Source organism: Galeopterus variegatus, unplaced genomic scaffold, assembly GCF_000696425.1.
Source record: "Galeopterus variegatus unplaced genomic scaffold, G_variegatus-3.0.2 Scaffold1290, whole genome shotgun sequence".
Taxonomy (NCBI): Eukaryota; Metazoa; Chordata; class Mammalia; order Dermoptera; family Cynocephalidae; genus Galeopterus; species Galeopterus variegatus.
Window position 1 is genome coordinate 215,065 of NW_007727401.1, and position 14,482 is coordinate 229,546.

Consider the following 14,482-nt stretch of genomic DNA (forward strand, 5'->3'; position numbering starts at 1 on the left):
TGATCCCTTGTTAGATGGATATTTTCTTTAGTTACATATTATTTAATTGCTGCACTTTTTTTTAACTTCTTGAGGTGTTGCTTAGATGACAGATTTTTGTTTTATTTTTTTTCTAATATATACATTCTAATACATATATTTAAGACCACAAAATTCCCTCTTAAACTCAGCTTTAACCTTATTCTGCCAGTTTTGATATGTCATGTTTTCATTGCAACTCAGTTTAAAATATCTGCTCATTTCCATTTTGATTTTTCCTTTGATACACTGGTTATTTCGCAAGGAATTTTCTTAATTTTTGGAAACATTAAGTTATTTTAATTTTCTTTTTATTAATTTCTAACCAAATTTCATTGTGCTGAGAGAGAATGTACTCTGTATAATTTTAAGCTTTTGAATGTTTTCATTCCTTATTTTGAAGCCTAGCATTGGTCAAATTTTATAAGCACTCTACAAATCTTTGAAAATATTAATTTCTGATGTTGGGTGTAGATTTCTATATATGTCAGGCCAACACCATTAATCATGATGCTCATATTTCCACATCAGTACTGGCATTTTTTTCTGTTAGGCCTTTCATTTATGTAGAGGTATGTTAAAATTTCCCATTTTGATTGTGGAATGTGACTCTTTTTCTTTGTAGTTCTATAATATTGTGCTTTAATATTTTGAGACTGTTATTTAGTGCACACAGATATAGTTGTTATCTTTCTGTCAATTGAACTTATAATAAAGTGTCTTTCCTTTTGTCTTTAAGTTTTGTAGGGTTTTTTGGTCTTGATATCAATATAACTATATCAGCTTTCATTTGTTCGTCGTTTGTATGGTTTATATTTTACTTTCAGCCTTTCTTATCTGTATATTTTTAATGAGATTTTGTAAACAATATGTTTGGGCTTTATTTTTGTTTTAGTTTTTTTGTTTGTTTTTATCCACAGTGAAAAACTTTGTTTTTAAATTATTTCATTTATTCTCTTTACATTTAATGTAATTTTGATGCATTTGTGTTTAAATTTAAAATGTTTCTAACTGTATGCTTCTTTCCTGTTCTTTTTTTTTTTCCCTTCCTTTCTAATCTTTTTTGGAGTTGATTTGACTGAGTATTGTTTATTATCCAATCCCCTCACTATTAGTTTGATATTTATGCACATTTTTCTGTGCTCTTATCTTTGCAGTAGAGATTATAATTTGAATGCATACTAATTTAGTAAATTAGTAGTTTTAACATTTCCCGAATAATGCATGGATCCTAGAATAACTCCATCTCCATTTATTCAATTTACAGCTATATGTTAATTTTGTTACATATGAATTGGCTCTTTTTTAGATCATTGGTTTTAAACTTTTTTCTTGTCTAATATCAGCATATACTATAATTTTCCCTCTATAAACTGCTTCAGCTGCATCCCACAAATTTTGTTATGCTGAGTTTTCATTGTCATTTACTTAAAGATACTTTTTCATTTTTCTTGTGATTTCTTCTTTGATTCATGTTTTATATAGAAGCATGCTGTTGAATTTCCTACTATGTGGGTTTTCCTACTCACCTTTATCATCATCATCATTGTTTTCTAATCAAATTGCCTTGTTCTTTAAGAACATGATGATTTCAGTTTTTTGAAGCATATTAATACTTATTTTATGGTCCAGTTTATGGTCTTTCTTGGTGAATGTTTCATGTGCATTTTAAAAGGATGTGTTTTTTACTGTTGATGAATGTAGTGTCTATTAATAACAGGGTGGCTCATGGTGTTTTTGAAGACTTTTGTATCATTACTGCTTTTCTATCTAATAGTTCCATGATTCCCTGAGAGTGTTGAAACCATCAGCTGTAATTATGAATGTTTATAATCCCTTTCAGTTCTGTTAGGTTTTGCTTCATGTATTTTCAACCACTGTTATTAGTTGCATACACATTTAGGATTGTTGTTTTCCTGATGAACTAACTTCTTAAAAAATATTATGAAATATTCTGCCTGATTTCTGGTAATATACCTTGTTTCAAAGTCTACTCTGATAATAATTAAGGTATACCAGTTTTGTTATGATTGAAGTTGTCATGATGTATTTTTTTCTATATTATACTTTTCATTTATGTTTTTATATATAGTGTTTCTTATAGACAGCATATAGTTGGCTCTTGCTTTCGTCCTCCCTGAAGTATGCCGTTTTTGCCTTTAAATCAGTGTGCTAAGACCATTTACACATTATGAAATTAATGACTGGGTTAGTTTAGGCCCTTAGCTTTTATTTTCCTGATAATTTTATTTTGCCTTTATTTCTGAAGGATATTTTTAATGGATACAAAATTGTAAGTTTTAGAGTTTTAATTATTTGAAAGATAACATTTCATTGTCATCTGGTTTGCATTGTTACTGACAAGAAGTCAACTTTGTTCTTATTGTTCTTCTATATGTGATGTTTCCTCCTTCTGTTTTTGTTGAGACAGATTTTTGTCTTAGCTATGTGACTTGTTCCCTAGTTCCTTGTATGTCTACTAATTTTTCATTAGATATGGATATTGCAAATATTACATTGTTGAGTGAATTTTGGTGTCTTTCATGAATGGTGAACTTGGTTCTGGCAGGCTGTTAATTGATATATGGATCAACATAGTAGGGTTGTTTTTAAGCTTTGTTATGACATGTTGATTAACCTTTACTCTAGGGCTAATTTGTTCCTACTCCTAACATTGGTGTTTGAGGCATTTCTACTGAATGAGCAGGACATATAATTCAGTTTTCTCTATTTATGGAATTGTTCAATTATAGCTCCTCAGTGGTTTTTCTCTCCACATTTTTGCCTGACATTGTGGAATTTGATCACATGTATTAAGCATATGTGTAGCTTAGTCCTTAGCAGTAGACTCAACACATCACTGCAGATTCATGGAGCTCTTTTTCCTCATAGCCCCACCTCTGTTAGCACATTTGCTCTTGAATTCAAGCTGCCTTAACCTTGTCAAGCTCTGATCAGTCGCCTCCACTTAGCAATTGCTGTGACCTATTGGGTTTCTCTTCCCTATGCCTTAACCTAGAAATTATGTCTAAGTTATAATATGGGGCAATCATTGGGCTCACCTCATTTGTTCTAGTGACTACAGTCTTGCACTAGCCATGTCTAATCTCTGAAAACAGTTTTTTCATACATATTGGTTTATGGTAGGATGACTACTTAACACTATTATGACCTAAACAAAGAGCATTTTTCTTAAATTTTAATTTTACATATATTTATATTCCATAAGAACTTTTTTTAGTGTTTTATTCATTAAACATTTATTTGGGTTTAATCACATTTTCCTTTTTCATATATTTCTCTTCATTGCAGGTTTGCAGATCATGAACTTTCTGTTTTTCATTTGTCAAAACTCTTTATTTTACCTTCATTCTTGGAGAACACTTTATAAGAATTCTAGATTGGCAGATATTTTCTTCCATTACTTTGAAAATGTCTCATTGTCTTCTGGCCTCCATTATTCCTATTACAATGTCAGCTGTCATTTTAATTGTCCTTTTCAAGGTTCTCTGTCCTTTTTGCATTGATGATTTTTTTTTTTTTTTTGTCTTTTTCCGTGTCCGGCAACGGATCGCAACCCTCAGTGTTGCCCCCGTACCGGACCGGGACCGGCAACGGGATTGTAGCCCTCGGTGTCGCTCCCGCGCCTCGCTCAGCCAGTGAGCGGGAACCAGTCCATATGTGGGATCTGAACCCTCGGCGGGAGCGCCGCCGCACTTCCCAAGCGGCGCACTATAGCAGTGCGCCACTGGGCCGGCCCCAGTGCATTGATGATTTTTATCTTTGTCTTTGTTTCTCAGAGTTTTATTATGATGTTTGTACACATTTTTGTCATTCTTGGAGTTTGGTGATGTGCTCCCAAGCAGCGCACTCTCCAGTGCGCCACCGGGCCGGCCCAGACTAATGGCTTTAAGTGCAAAAGAACTTAGATTCCAAAAACAGCTGATTTGAAATATACATACTATAATGTTTAGAGATAAAAAACACACAGTCACGTATGCTTCCTTATTAGTCCATAAGTAACAGTTAAGTGGCATATGTGCAATTTACAGGTGAGATTAATACCTCCCATAATTTTTTAGTACTAATCAGTGTAAAGACTATTTCTAGATGTTTTCTGTAGCTGTAAATGTGATCTGAAAATATCTGTGATTCATACTGGTGACAATGTCACCGGTACTGCTATTACTGTGGTTAGTTGCCTAACATTTAGGGTAAGAAAATACTAAAGAAATGCTCAATTTTAGTTAAGGTTTAATGAACATAAAGATGTCATTTTTTCCCCCATCTAAGTTCACAGACGTCCTAATTTCTTTCACAGACCTTTTAAGGGTCTAAAAAAACCCTGGTCTAAAAAAGATACCTTATTGTATATAAGCATCTTGAACTATAGAAAATCAAGCATTTATTTCAAAGAAATGACTACTCCAGTACCTGTTAACTCCATTATGACCTGAACAATAACCACATGAACTAACAGAGAAGATAGAAATTTTATATTGTGTGTGACTATCTTTAAAGTAACAGAAGAGTTGTTTCAAAAATCAGAATTAAAAATAATGATTTCTCATTACAGTTTTGGAAAGACATTGTTGATGATAATGAAGTACGTGACCTCATTTCTGACAGAAACAAATCTCATGGTAAGTCAATGAAAGCAAAATTATGAAGTAATTTTGAAATATCAATAATAATAAAGGAAATACCAATTTAAGTGAAATTTATATTTTTTATTGTAGAAGGTACATCAGGAGAATGGATTTGGGAATCTTTATTTCATCCACCTCGAAAGCTGGGCATTAACGATATTGAAGGACAGCGGGTACTTCAGATTGCAGTGATTTTGCGAAATCTTTCCTTTGAGGAGGGCAATGTTAAGCTCTTGGCAGCTAATCGTACCTGTCTTCGTTTCCTATTACTTTCTGCACATAGTCATTTTATTTCTTTAAGGCAATTAGGCCTTGACACGTTAGGAAATATTGCAGCTGAGGTAAGCATGTGATAGTACCTTAAAATAGTTTTTATAGTTAGCAACATTTACTTTAAAATTTGAGGATGTGGCATTTTATAGTTGCCTTATTTACAGAATATTAAAAGTTTACATGTATTTGTTTCTAAAAGTGGTGGTGTAGAAGTATCACACACTTTTGTGGAAAAAAAGAAATATTTGAAATGATCTTTCAAATTTAGTGATGGCTAGTCTCATGATAATTATACTTTTTGAAGTTCTTCGACATTGTTCTGTTCATTTTAATTAAATTTGAGATATACACCTTGGAGGAAGCATAGCTCAACAATAGTGTTCTTTCTTTTTTTCAGCTTTTATTGGACCCTGTTGATTTCAAAACTACTCATCTGATGTTTCATACTGTTACAAAATGCCTAATGTCAAGGGATAGATTTTTAAAGATGAGGGGTAAGTGCTTGCTTAAGTTTTTCCTTGTCTAAAGTGAACAAACTTTATCACTTGTCAAAAAACAAATATATATGTGTGTGTTTCAGGCATGGAAATTTTGGGAAATCTTTGCAAAGCAGAAGATAATGGTGTTTTAATTTGTGAATATGTTGATCAAGATTCCTACAAAGAGATCATTTGTCATCTCACTTTACCTGATGTGCTGCTTGTAATCTCAACACTCGAGGTGCTATACATGCTCACTGAAATGGGAGATGTCGCTTGCACAAAAATCGCAAAAGTGGAAAAGAGCATAGGTAAGACTAGACCAAAAAACATTTAAATTATTTTCTTTTTGAGGAAAAATATAAATGTGGTGCTATACAAAAACCTCAGTTGGGGCCAGCCCCGTGGCGCACTTGGGAGAGCGCGGCACTGGGAGTGCAGCGATGCTCCCGCCACAGGTTCAGATCCTATATAGGACTGGCCGGTGCGCTGACTGGCTGAGCGCGGTGCGGGTGACACCACACCGAGGGTTGTGATCCCCTTACTGGTCACGAAAAGGACAAAAAAAAAAAAAACCTTAATTGATATTTGGGGTTTATCATTTTATTTTGAGGAGTCATTACCTCTCAAACACACTTGTGTGCATTGCTCTTTCTGCCTGTTTTAGATGAGCAAGAAACATCTATTGTAGAGATCAGGATTATGTGGCAATCGGTAATCCCTATTCCTTCTCTTTATTTCTATTATATATGAGAGTTGAATCAACAAAACTACTATGTCTGACTCTGGGAGCAGGTCTTTCTGTTTCAAATGGTCAGCTACTACTATTAAACTACTAAAGTTGAGTGAAACAAACTTCCTTCTGTTCATAGAAGTTGCTGATAGTGGGACTATCCTTAAAAATCAGTGAACTCATGTCCTTAGCAGTTGTCAGTTTTAAACATACCTACTAACACATGCCATGTTAACATTTTGCTCGGTGGTTAAAATTATGTCTTTCTTGGATATAAATGCTAATGTTAGAGTTAATAAAGATTTAGTTTGAAAATTTATTATTATGAAATTAAGATGTCACTTTTCTTAAGAGTTGTTATCTGGCTATACATCAGAATCAGTTGGGAAGCTTTTTGAAAATATAGAGATCCAGCCCCCACTCCAGAACTGCTAAAACAGTATTCAGAAATGGACCCTAGAAGTCTTTTTTAAAGATCCACTGATCATTCTGATGTACAATGATTCGTGGACTGGCATTTGAGAAGCAGTATTCTGTATGTGTTCTCCGGTGATGACATTGTTTTATAATATTATTGACTAATAACTATTGGTTTTTTAAATCTATTTTAGACATGTTAGTGTGTCTGGTTTCTATGGATATTCAGATGTTTGGCCCTGATGCACTAGCTGCAGTAAAACTCGTCGAACATCCAAGTTCCAGTCATCAAGTTTTATCTGAAATTAGGCCACAAGCTTTAGAGCAAGTCCAAACCCAGACCCATGTAGCATCTGCCCCAGGTTAGTCTTTTTACGTGTTCTTCTTCAGTGTGGTTATTGGTGTATAAGATTTAATACCAAGGATAAATTTAAATATGCGGTACAGGAAACTGATATTTTACAGTAGACTAGGCTAAAGGAGAATTTGAATATGTACTCTAATTTCTTAGATATTATACATTCCAGGAGTATACATTCTAGAAGTAGTAGGTGAGCACAAAGAAAGAATAGTGTGATAGAGAAATCAAGTTGAGAAGGAGTTATAGAGTATGAGGGATTAAGTACTCACAATTGTGACGGCAATAACAAGTACCCCTATGAGCTGATTATTTGTGAAACTGGTTGTGGGAAGTTGACATAACAGGAATATTATATTACCTTATAATTTTCTCAGACAGTCATTAGGGTGTGTAAGTGTAATACCACTAACACCCTTAAATTTTGGACCCAAAACCACAAAGTCAGAGCCTAGGAGCAGGTGCATGGACATACATACACAGACACATATACAGGCATGTATACCTGCACGTGTGTACCCTTCCTAAGGTCCTTTGGCTCTGTTTAACTCAAATATCTGTGATTATAGTACAGACTTGTCTAATAACCAGCCTTCTCGTTAGTCTTTGGACTTCTTTCTCCTGGCTCATTGTGAGTCATCATTTTTGTATTTTAGCACACTTGGCCTTTTTGTAGAGCGCTTTCTCTACCTTCGTTTGTTGTAACAAAAACTATCTATTTTTCTCCTCAGCTGCCCTTTCGCTTCCTATGCTCCCAATTCCTACATTCCCAAGACACTTCTCTTAGTATTTTTCGAATGGAGGATACTTGTTTTCTCAGTTGATCTCACCTCTCACTTTGCAGTTAATACAGAGGCTCGTGTAAAATGAAGTTCAACTTTTTACCGCTTCAGTTACAAAGTTCTTAGCATCTAAACTCATCCTCCTTCAACTTCCCCTTCTCTCAGAAAGAGATGCTAACTTCTTCTGAATCTGTGCTCTGAATCTCAGTCTTTCCCATCTCCTGTTCCATATCTTAAACCACTCTTTTTTCACTTCATCATTTCAGCTAAAAGTATATTCAGGTCTTTCTCATCCTCCCTCACTACCCCCAAACTAAAAATCTCATCATCCTTAATCTTTAACCATCAAATCTTGTTGAGTCTTCCTAAATACCCTGGCCTCTTCAATTGCCAGTGTTTGTGACTCAGTTCAGACTCATCATCTCTCTCCAGCTATCTGTTCTCCTTATATTCATTCGTGGTCCCAATCTCTCTTCTACCCTAACTCACAGTATTAAAACTGTGTACAGCAGTCCCACAGTATTCATGGGGGATTTCTTGTAGGACCTCCCCCAGATTCCAAAATTCATAGATGCTCAAATCTCTGATATAAAAGGGCATAGAATTTGCACATAATCTGTGCACATCTCCTACATACTTTAAATCATCTCTAAATTACTTATAATACCTAATACAGTGTAATGCAAATAGTTGTTATATTGTAGGGCCGGCCCGTGGCTCACTCGGTAGAGTGCGGTGCTGATAACACCAAGGCCCCGGGTTTGGATCCCACATGGGGATGGCCGGTTCGCTCACTGGCTGGGCGTGGTGCTGACAACACCAAGTCAAGGGTTGAGATCCCCTTACCGGTCATCTTTAAAAAAAAAAAAAAAAAAGATAGTTGTTATATTGTATTGCTTGAGGAATAATGGCAAGACGAAAAGTCTGCACATATTCAGTACAGATGCAGTTTTTTTTTCCTGAATATTTTCAATCCATGGTTGTTTGAATCCACAGATGCCCACGGATGCAGATAGCTGACTGTACTCTATTTACACAAAGTATATAACATGTATCACATATTTCATTGATTTCCATTATGTCCCTCTGCACTATATGTTAGAGTTATGTATCATATGTGCATTTAACTTACTTGAGTCTACCTAACAGAACTGGACAAATAGTAGAAGGCAAAAAAATAGGCAATTTTGACTGCCAGTCTACTCAACAAGCAATAGATGTTAGATAGCCAATGCATATTAGGGAATCTTTGGTCAGAGTATTAATGGTTTCTAAACCTTAATAAAGAAATGAAACAGTTTGTGTTGCCAGTTAAGTGGGTGGTAAGGATATGTTTTTATCCTCAAAGAAGAAACTGAAGAGTAAATTAATTAGTGCCATAGAGAAATGGTATCTAACAAAAAGTTAGAGGAACTGATAAATTGTCAGTGAACTGTGATAGGCCATTTGAGGAATTTTCAAGAGTGACTTTGATGAAAGCTACTCTTTTTGCCTTATGATTGACTTTTGACCTTAACAGTTCTTTTGACCTCAACAAATGAACCCACTTGCCAACCTAAGATTTGGTCGTCATTTGGCAAATGGACAAAATTAAACACTGAGTTTGTCACTTATTCATCTATGTAGTAATTCATTAATAGAAAAGGAATTAGGCCTCTGGGACCTAAAAGAGTTTATTTTTGAGTTGGAGAGCACTTTGTTACTTATACTTGCCCTGAATGACAACTTTAAATAGTTTAGCTCCTTCCCACCACACTCCCCACAATAGTTCAATGCTGCTCTCTTATGGAATGGTCATCTTCAACCTTTTTGCTTACTTCCCCTCATCCCTATGGAAATTTTGTTACCTCTCACCCATTTTTAGGTTGACGTTGAAATTTCATCATAATTTAAATAGTTGCAAATAATATATTTTCTTGATGTATAGTCAATTGACTTTCTAAAATAAAATAATGACAACACTTTTTGTATCTACTGGAATCTTGATACCATCATCCATTTTAACAATACACAAACTCTTTAACAACAGAAATTTTACAATATCCTTCTTTCACCTTAATCTCATATTGTAATATCCTCACAGCATTTCATTCTAATGTGTAAGAGGTTTTATGCTTGAAGTCTTTTATTCATCACCCTATCAATACTTTTCAGCTGTAAAATAGACATTTTAAAGTTTTTTTCAATTAATTCCTTGTTATTCTAGAAGGCCCTAAGTGTTTAAAAATTTATTTTATCATTACAAGTTTTAGTAATAAACAGTACATCAAATAACAGTAAATACATTACAAGTTTTTATAACTAATTATTAAAAAGTAAAATTATTGGATGTGCACCTTTTAATGAGTTGTATGGGACTTTTTTTTCTAATTCTCTAGAAGCTATCAGTCAGTGTATGTCTGAATGAATATTATTTATTGCTGGAATTAAACTGGAATCAGTATCACTTCTATTCCTATTTTCCATTTTTATAGATATAAGTTGAAAAATCTAGTTCACAGCAATAAATAGATGAGAATAGTGCTTTCAGTTCTTTTAACTTCATCAGAATTATTCAAAAAGTATTGGTTTTTTGTTTGGGTTTTTTTCTTTTTTGGCTTAACAAAAATTTATTTTTCACAGGGAGATTGGGAAGTCCAAGATCAAGGTCTGACAGAGTTCAGTTTCTGATGAGGGCTCTTCCTGGCTTGCAGATGACTGCCGCCTTACTGTGTCCTCACAGAAAGCTAGCTAGCTCTGGTCTCTTTTCCCTTTCATGAGGACATCAGTTAATGATCATCTGACAACTTGAGTTCTCCTTTGTTTTTGTTGAAATCAAAGAATTAACAAGTATGTGGCTTGTAAGAGTATTTGATGCTTGGACATTAGAGACTTTTTTTTTAAGTTTCTGGAAAATTAAAAAGATATTAACAGATTATGTCTATAAATTATACTTGGTATTCTTTTACTTAGAAGCACCTTGTGTAACCTAATATAATCAAAAAATTTTAGCATAGTGATTCTCAAACTTTAGGGTGCACCAGAATCACCTGATGGGCTTATTAAAACACAGATTTCTGGGCCTCATATCCTGGGTTTCTGAAACAGGTGGGACCTGAAATTTTTCATTTTTGACAAGTTCCCATGAGATGTTGATGTAGTAAGTCTGGGGACTATACTTTGAGGACTACTGGGTTAGGAAAATTGAAATATTGTTCATTTCAAGACCAATACAATATTTTTGATATTTATAAAGTGCTTTTTTATCATGTTCTTTGAATACATTTTTGTGAAAACCTTGGCACTGCAAATTTACTCCATTCAATTCGTGGAAAATGTCTGCCATATAATATAACTGATAAAGGTAGTTTTTATTATTAAAAACTCTTGCTTAATCAGACTCACTTTCTGTTACTTAGAAAAAGTCCAACTTTGTTTTCAGTTCAAGAAAGTATGAGATGTGTTTCTATGACACCTTCCTTACTTCAGAATTCTGAGTTAAACTTGTCATGAGTTTATCATCTGAATTAAATAAGAAACCTTTGATATTTACTTAAAATATTTTCTGTGCTTTTGCTTACACAGGATTCTGCCTCAGAAGTAATGCGTGCTTTGACAGTACTTGAGGGAAAGAGGAGTCAAGGACATTAAGCAAAATTGTCATCACTATATATATATAACTATATATCTATCTCTCTCTCTATATATATCTGAATTCAAAACACACCAAAGGACCAGAATGCCCCAAATGCCCAACTTTGACTTCAATATATAAAACACTGGCATTGACAGGAAGACCTACCATAATACCTTGGTTAAGAGGTATTGTGGACACTAATGTTTCTAATTCTCCCTTTGGTGTTTCAGAGGTTTTTAACACCATAATAATAATAGCTAATGTTTATATAGTGCTTACTTTGTGCTACGCATTGTTTGAAGTGACCTACATATAAGCTCCTCAAATCTTCATAACAACCTATGAGGTCATTGTACTGTTACTTTTCCCCATTTCATAGAGAAATTTAGTAACTTGTCCAAGGTTACACTGCTAGTGAGTGATGGAACTCTCTGGCTCCATAGTTATATATTTAACCATATTTCTGCAGTATTGTAAAAGATGGATGAGAGTTCAGCCTTTCTGTTCCAGAATGATAGAAAAACAAGTTGTCAAAGAGGAGGTGATATTCTCAGACAAAGCAATTTTAGGAAGGAGTATGTTCAAAAGTTGAGTATGTGGAAATTGATTCCTTTCAAAGTATAAGTCCCTTTGAAGGTATCCCAAGGTCTGTGCTTCTCAGTTTTGTAGCTATGTTTATAGTAATGTATGTTTTCAGTTTAAATTCGTAATTAACATTCTTCATTATACATTGTTCATAAGGTTTCTCATAATTTCAACATAATTTCTAATGTTTAATAGAATTGATTGATAATTGATTCAAGAAATTTCAGTCTAAATGTAGGATATACTCTTTCATAATACAAGCAATAAAGGTAAGATTTCTACATAGGTTCAGGCCCTAGAAAGGTATTTTCTGTAATGGTATCATCCAGTTAGAAGGAGAAGAAAGATATGCTGGAATTGCCAATAGGATAAATTTTGGTTCTAATTATTATGTTCTCTTAAGAAGCAGCATATCACAGTATGACCTCTGAAATGCGGCAGATCTGGATTGACATCCAACACTTCTAAACGAAGGCTTTCCAACTATACCTAGCTCTGCTATCTCCATCATGTCTTCCTGTGTGAACTTAATCTCTGATCTCTGGGAAAATCTTTTCTGATCTCTAAAATAGGGATAATTAAACTTCTAAAGATTAAAACAAATAATGTAAACATAAATGGCTTAATACAGAGTGAGTGTTTAAGTGGCTGTGATTAGTTATTATGCCAAAGAAAGGCTGGGGCCTCATCAAACATCATGATTGCTTTAGTTCATTCACACATTTGTCCAGTGGAGCTCCTCTAGTTCCAATGAAATGTATTTGTTCTATTTGAATGTTCTGAGAAGTTTTACTAAAATATCATCTGAAAAAATAGTGGGTACATTTTGTATGTTTAAAAACTACAAAATAATGCTGATTCAATGATGAAACAGGATAATAACTTTTAATTTACAAATATGTAAAATTCATACTTATTGTTTATTATGATAATAAGACATTTATATTATCTTCTATTATAGTTTTCATGAGTTTCTTTGTAGAGATCTTATTTTTTTCCTACAGATCTGTTCATCTTGTTAGAAATAGTAGATGATTAACTTCATTCATTCATTGGCCTTGAAATGATTTTAAGATATACCATAAGTGAAGTCTTAGATATTGTATGTCTTTTTTTCTTTTTTTATTAGCATATTCATTATTACAAATCATACTTGTTCTTTATGCCCCTTATCCAATCTCTTGTCCCTCCTTTGCCTCTCCTTCCCCCCTCTATTAACCATAGATTTGTTCTCTCCATCTGATAGATTAACTGTTCCTCTGTTGATTTGTTGCTTAGATGGTCTGTCCAATACTGAGACAGGTATGCTGAAGTCCTCCCCTATTGTTGTAAAGCAGATGCTTCTTTTCTTACTCTGGAGTGTGCTTTGTGGAGAGAGGACCTCTTCTTAAGTCTGGTGTGCCATCTGTACGGTGGCTGTGACTGCTGCTATAGAGACTAGCTGCTTTTGTGGCAGCCGTGGCAATTGTGGTGGCTATGGTGGGCTACCCATGTGGAAATGGTGTTTTTGGTGTGCTCTTTACCTGAGTGTGGTATCGGTTCAGCTTCGCCTGCTCCATACCTCAGGACCTTGGCAGGGCCCCTGTATGTGTCTTAATAGCTAGTACATTTTTACACACCATATTGCTTCTTTCAGGACAAAAAGTATACTTCAAAACTACTATTACAACAGAATTCTTCCCCCCACCCCCGCCCAAGAGAATAATCCATGAAAATTCTTTCTTGAATGTGGGAGTTTAAATAAGTTCAGCTTTGTTCATCTTATCCCAGAAATTTTATATATGCCACTTGTAGAGTTAATATTAATTTGTTAAATTCAGAAGTGAAGGTATAATTTCTGATGCATTCTGCTTTTATAACTGAACTGAGAGAGATGCTTATTTATGCCCTGGGCTAGTTGTTTTAATCACTTTGAGTCTCAGTTTCCTTATGTGTACTTACCTCATGAAAGAATTAAGTAAAATAATATATGTAAAGTATTTAGTTCAGTGTCTGGCCCACTGGAAAATAGAGTTTATATTAGTGAAATCATCCATATTATTGTTGTTATTGAATGATTGCAAAGTTAAACAAAAGTTTATATGAAGCATCTAAGATAGTGCCTAGTATATGTGCTCTAATACATATTTCTTTTTCTAATTTGTATATTTTCATATGTTGATGTACTTTTTTTAAGAGGTATTCATTGTGAACATTAATTGGTTTAGTGTCCAGGAACTAAAAGTGGCATATAGCAACTTTTTAAAAATGATGTAGCTAATGTATTTTTTTTTTTTTTTTAGCTTCCAGAGCAGTTGTAGCACAGCATGTTGCTCCACCTCCAGGAATAGTGGAAATAGATAGTGAGAAGTTTGCTTGTCAGTGGTAAGTGTTTTATTTCTACCCAGGCTTTATCCTTGGGAAGAATAAAGCAAAAGAAAAGAAGGAAATGTATTTGACAGTTATCCAGAATATTTTATTCTGTATTTCTTTTTAGTTACAGTAAAATATCATTTATAAAAAGAAAGGACAATGTAAAATCACTTCACCTTTATTTTGGAATAATTTGAAAGAAAAATATTAATCAGAAATT

At 34.0% G+C, this 14,482-nt stretch overlaps 1 protein-coding gene across 1 annotated transcript in view; it reads left to right on the plus strand.

Annotated features, from left to right (window-relative positions):
• Nucleotides 1-14,482, plus strand: part of ARID2 (AT rich interactive domain 2 (ARID, RFX-like)) — a 167,674-nt gene that overhangs the window by 100,139 nt on the left and 53,053 nt on the right. Inside the window, exons 7-12 of the mRNA XM_008576113.1 lie at nucleotides 4,595-4,661; nucleotides 4,758-5,008; nucleotides 5,338-5,434; nucleotides 5,521-5,730; nucleotides 6,764-6,931; nucleotides 14,193-14,274. Of these exons, the coding sequence (XP_008574335.1) occupies nucleotides 4,595-4,661; nucleotides 4,758-5,008; nucleotides 5,338-5,434; nucleotides 5,521-5,730; nucleotides 6,764-6,931; nucleotides 14,193-14,274 (875 nt within the window). The remainder of the gene's footprint in view (nucleotides 1-4,594; nucleotides 4,662-4,757; nucleotides 5,009-5,337; nucleotides 5,435-5,520; nucleotides 5,731-6,763; nucleotides 6,932-14,192; nucleotides 14,275-14,482) is intronic.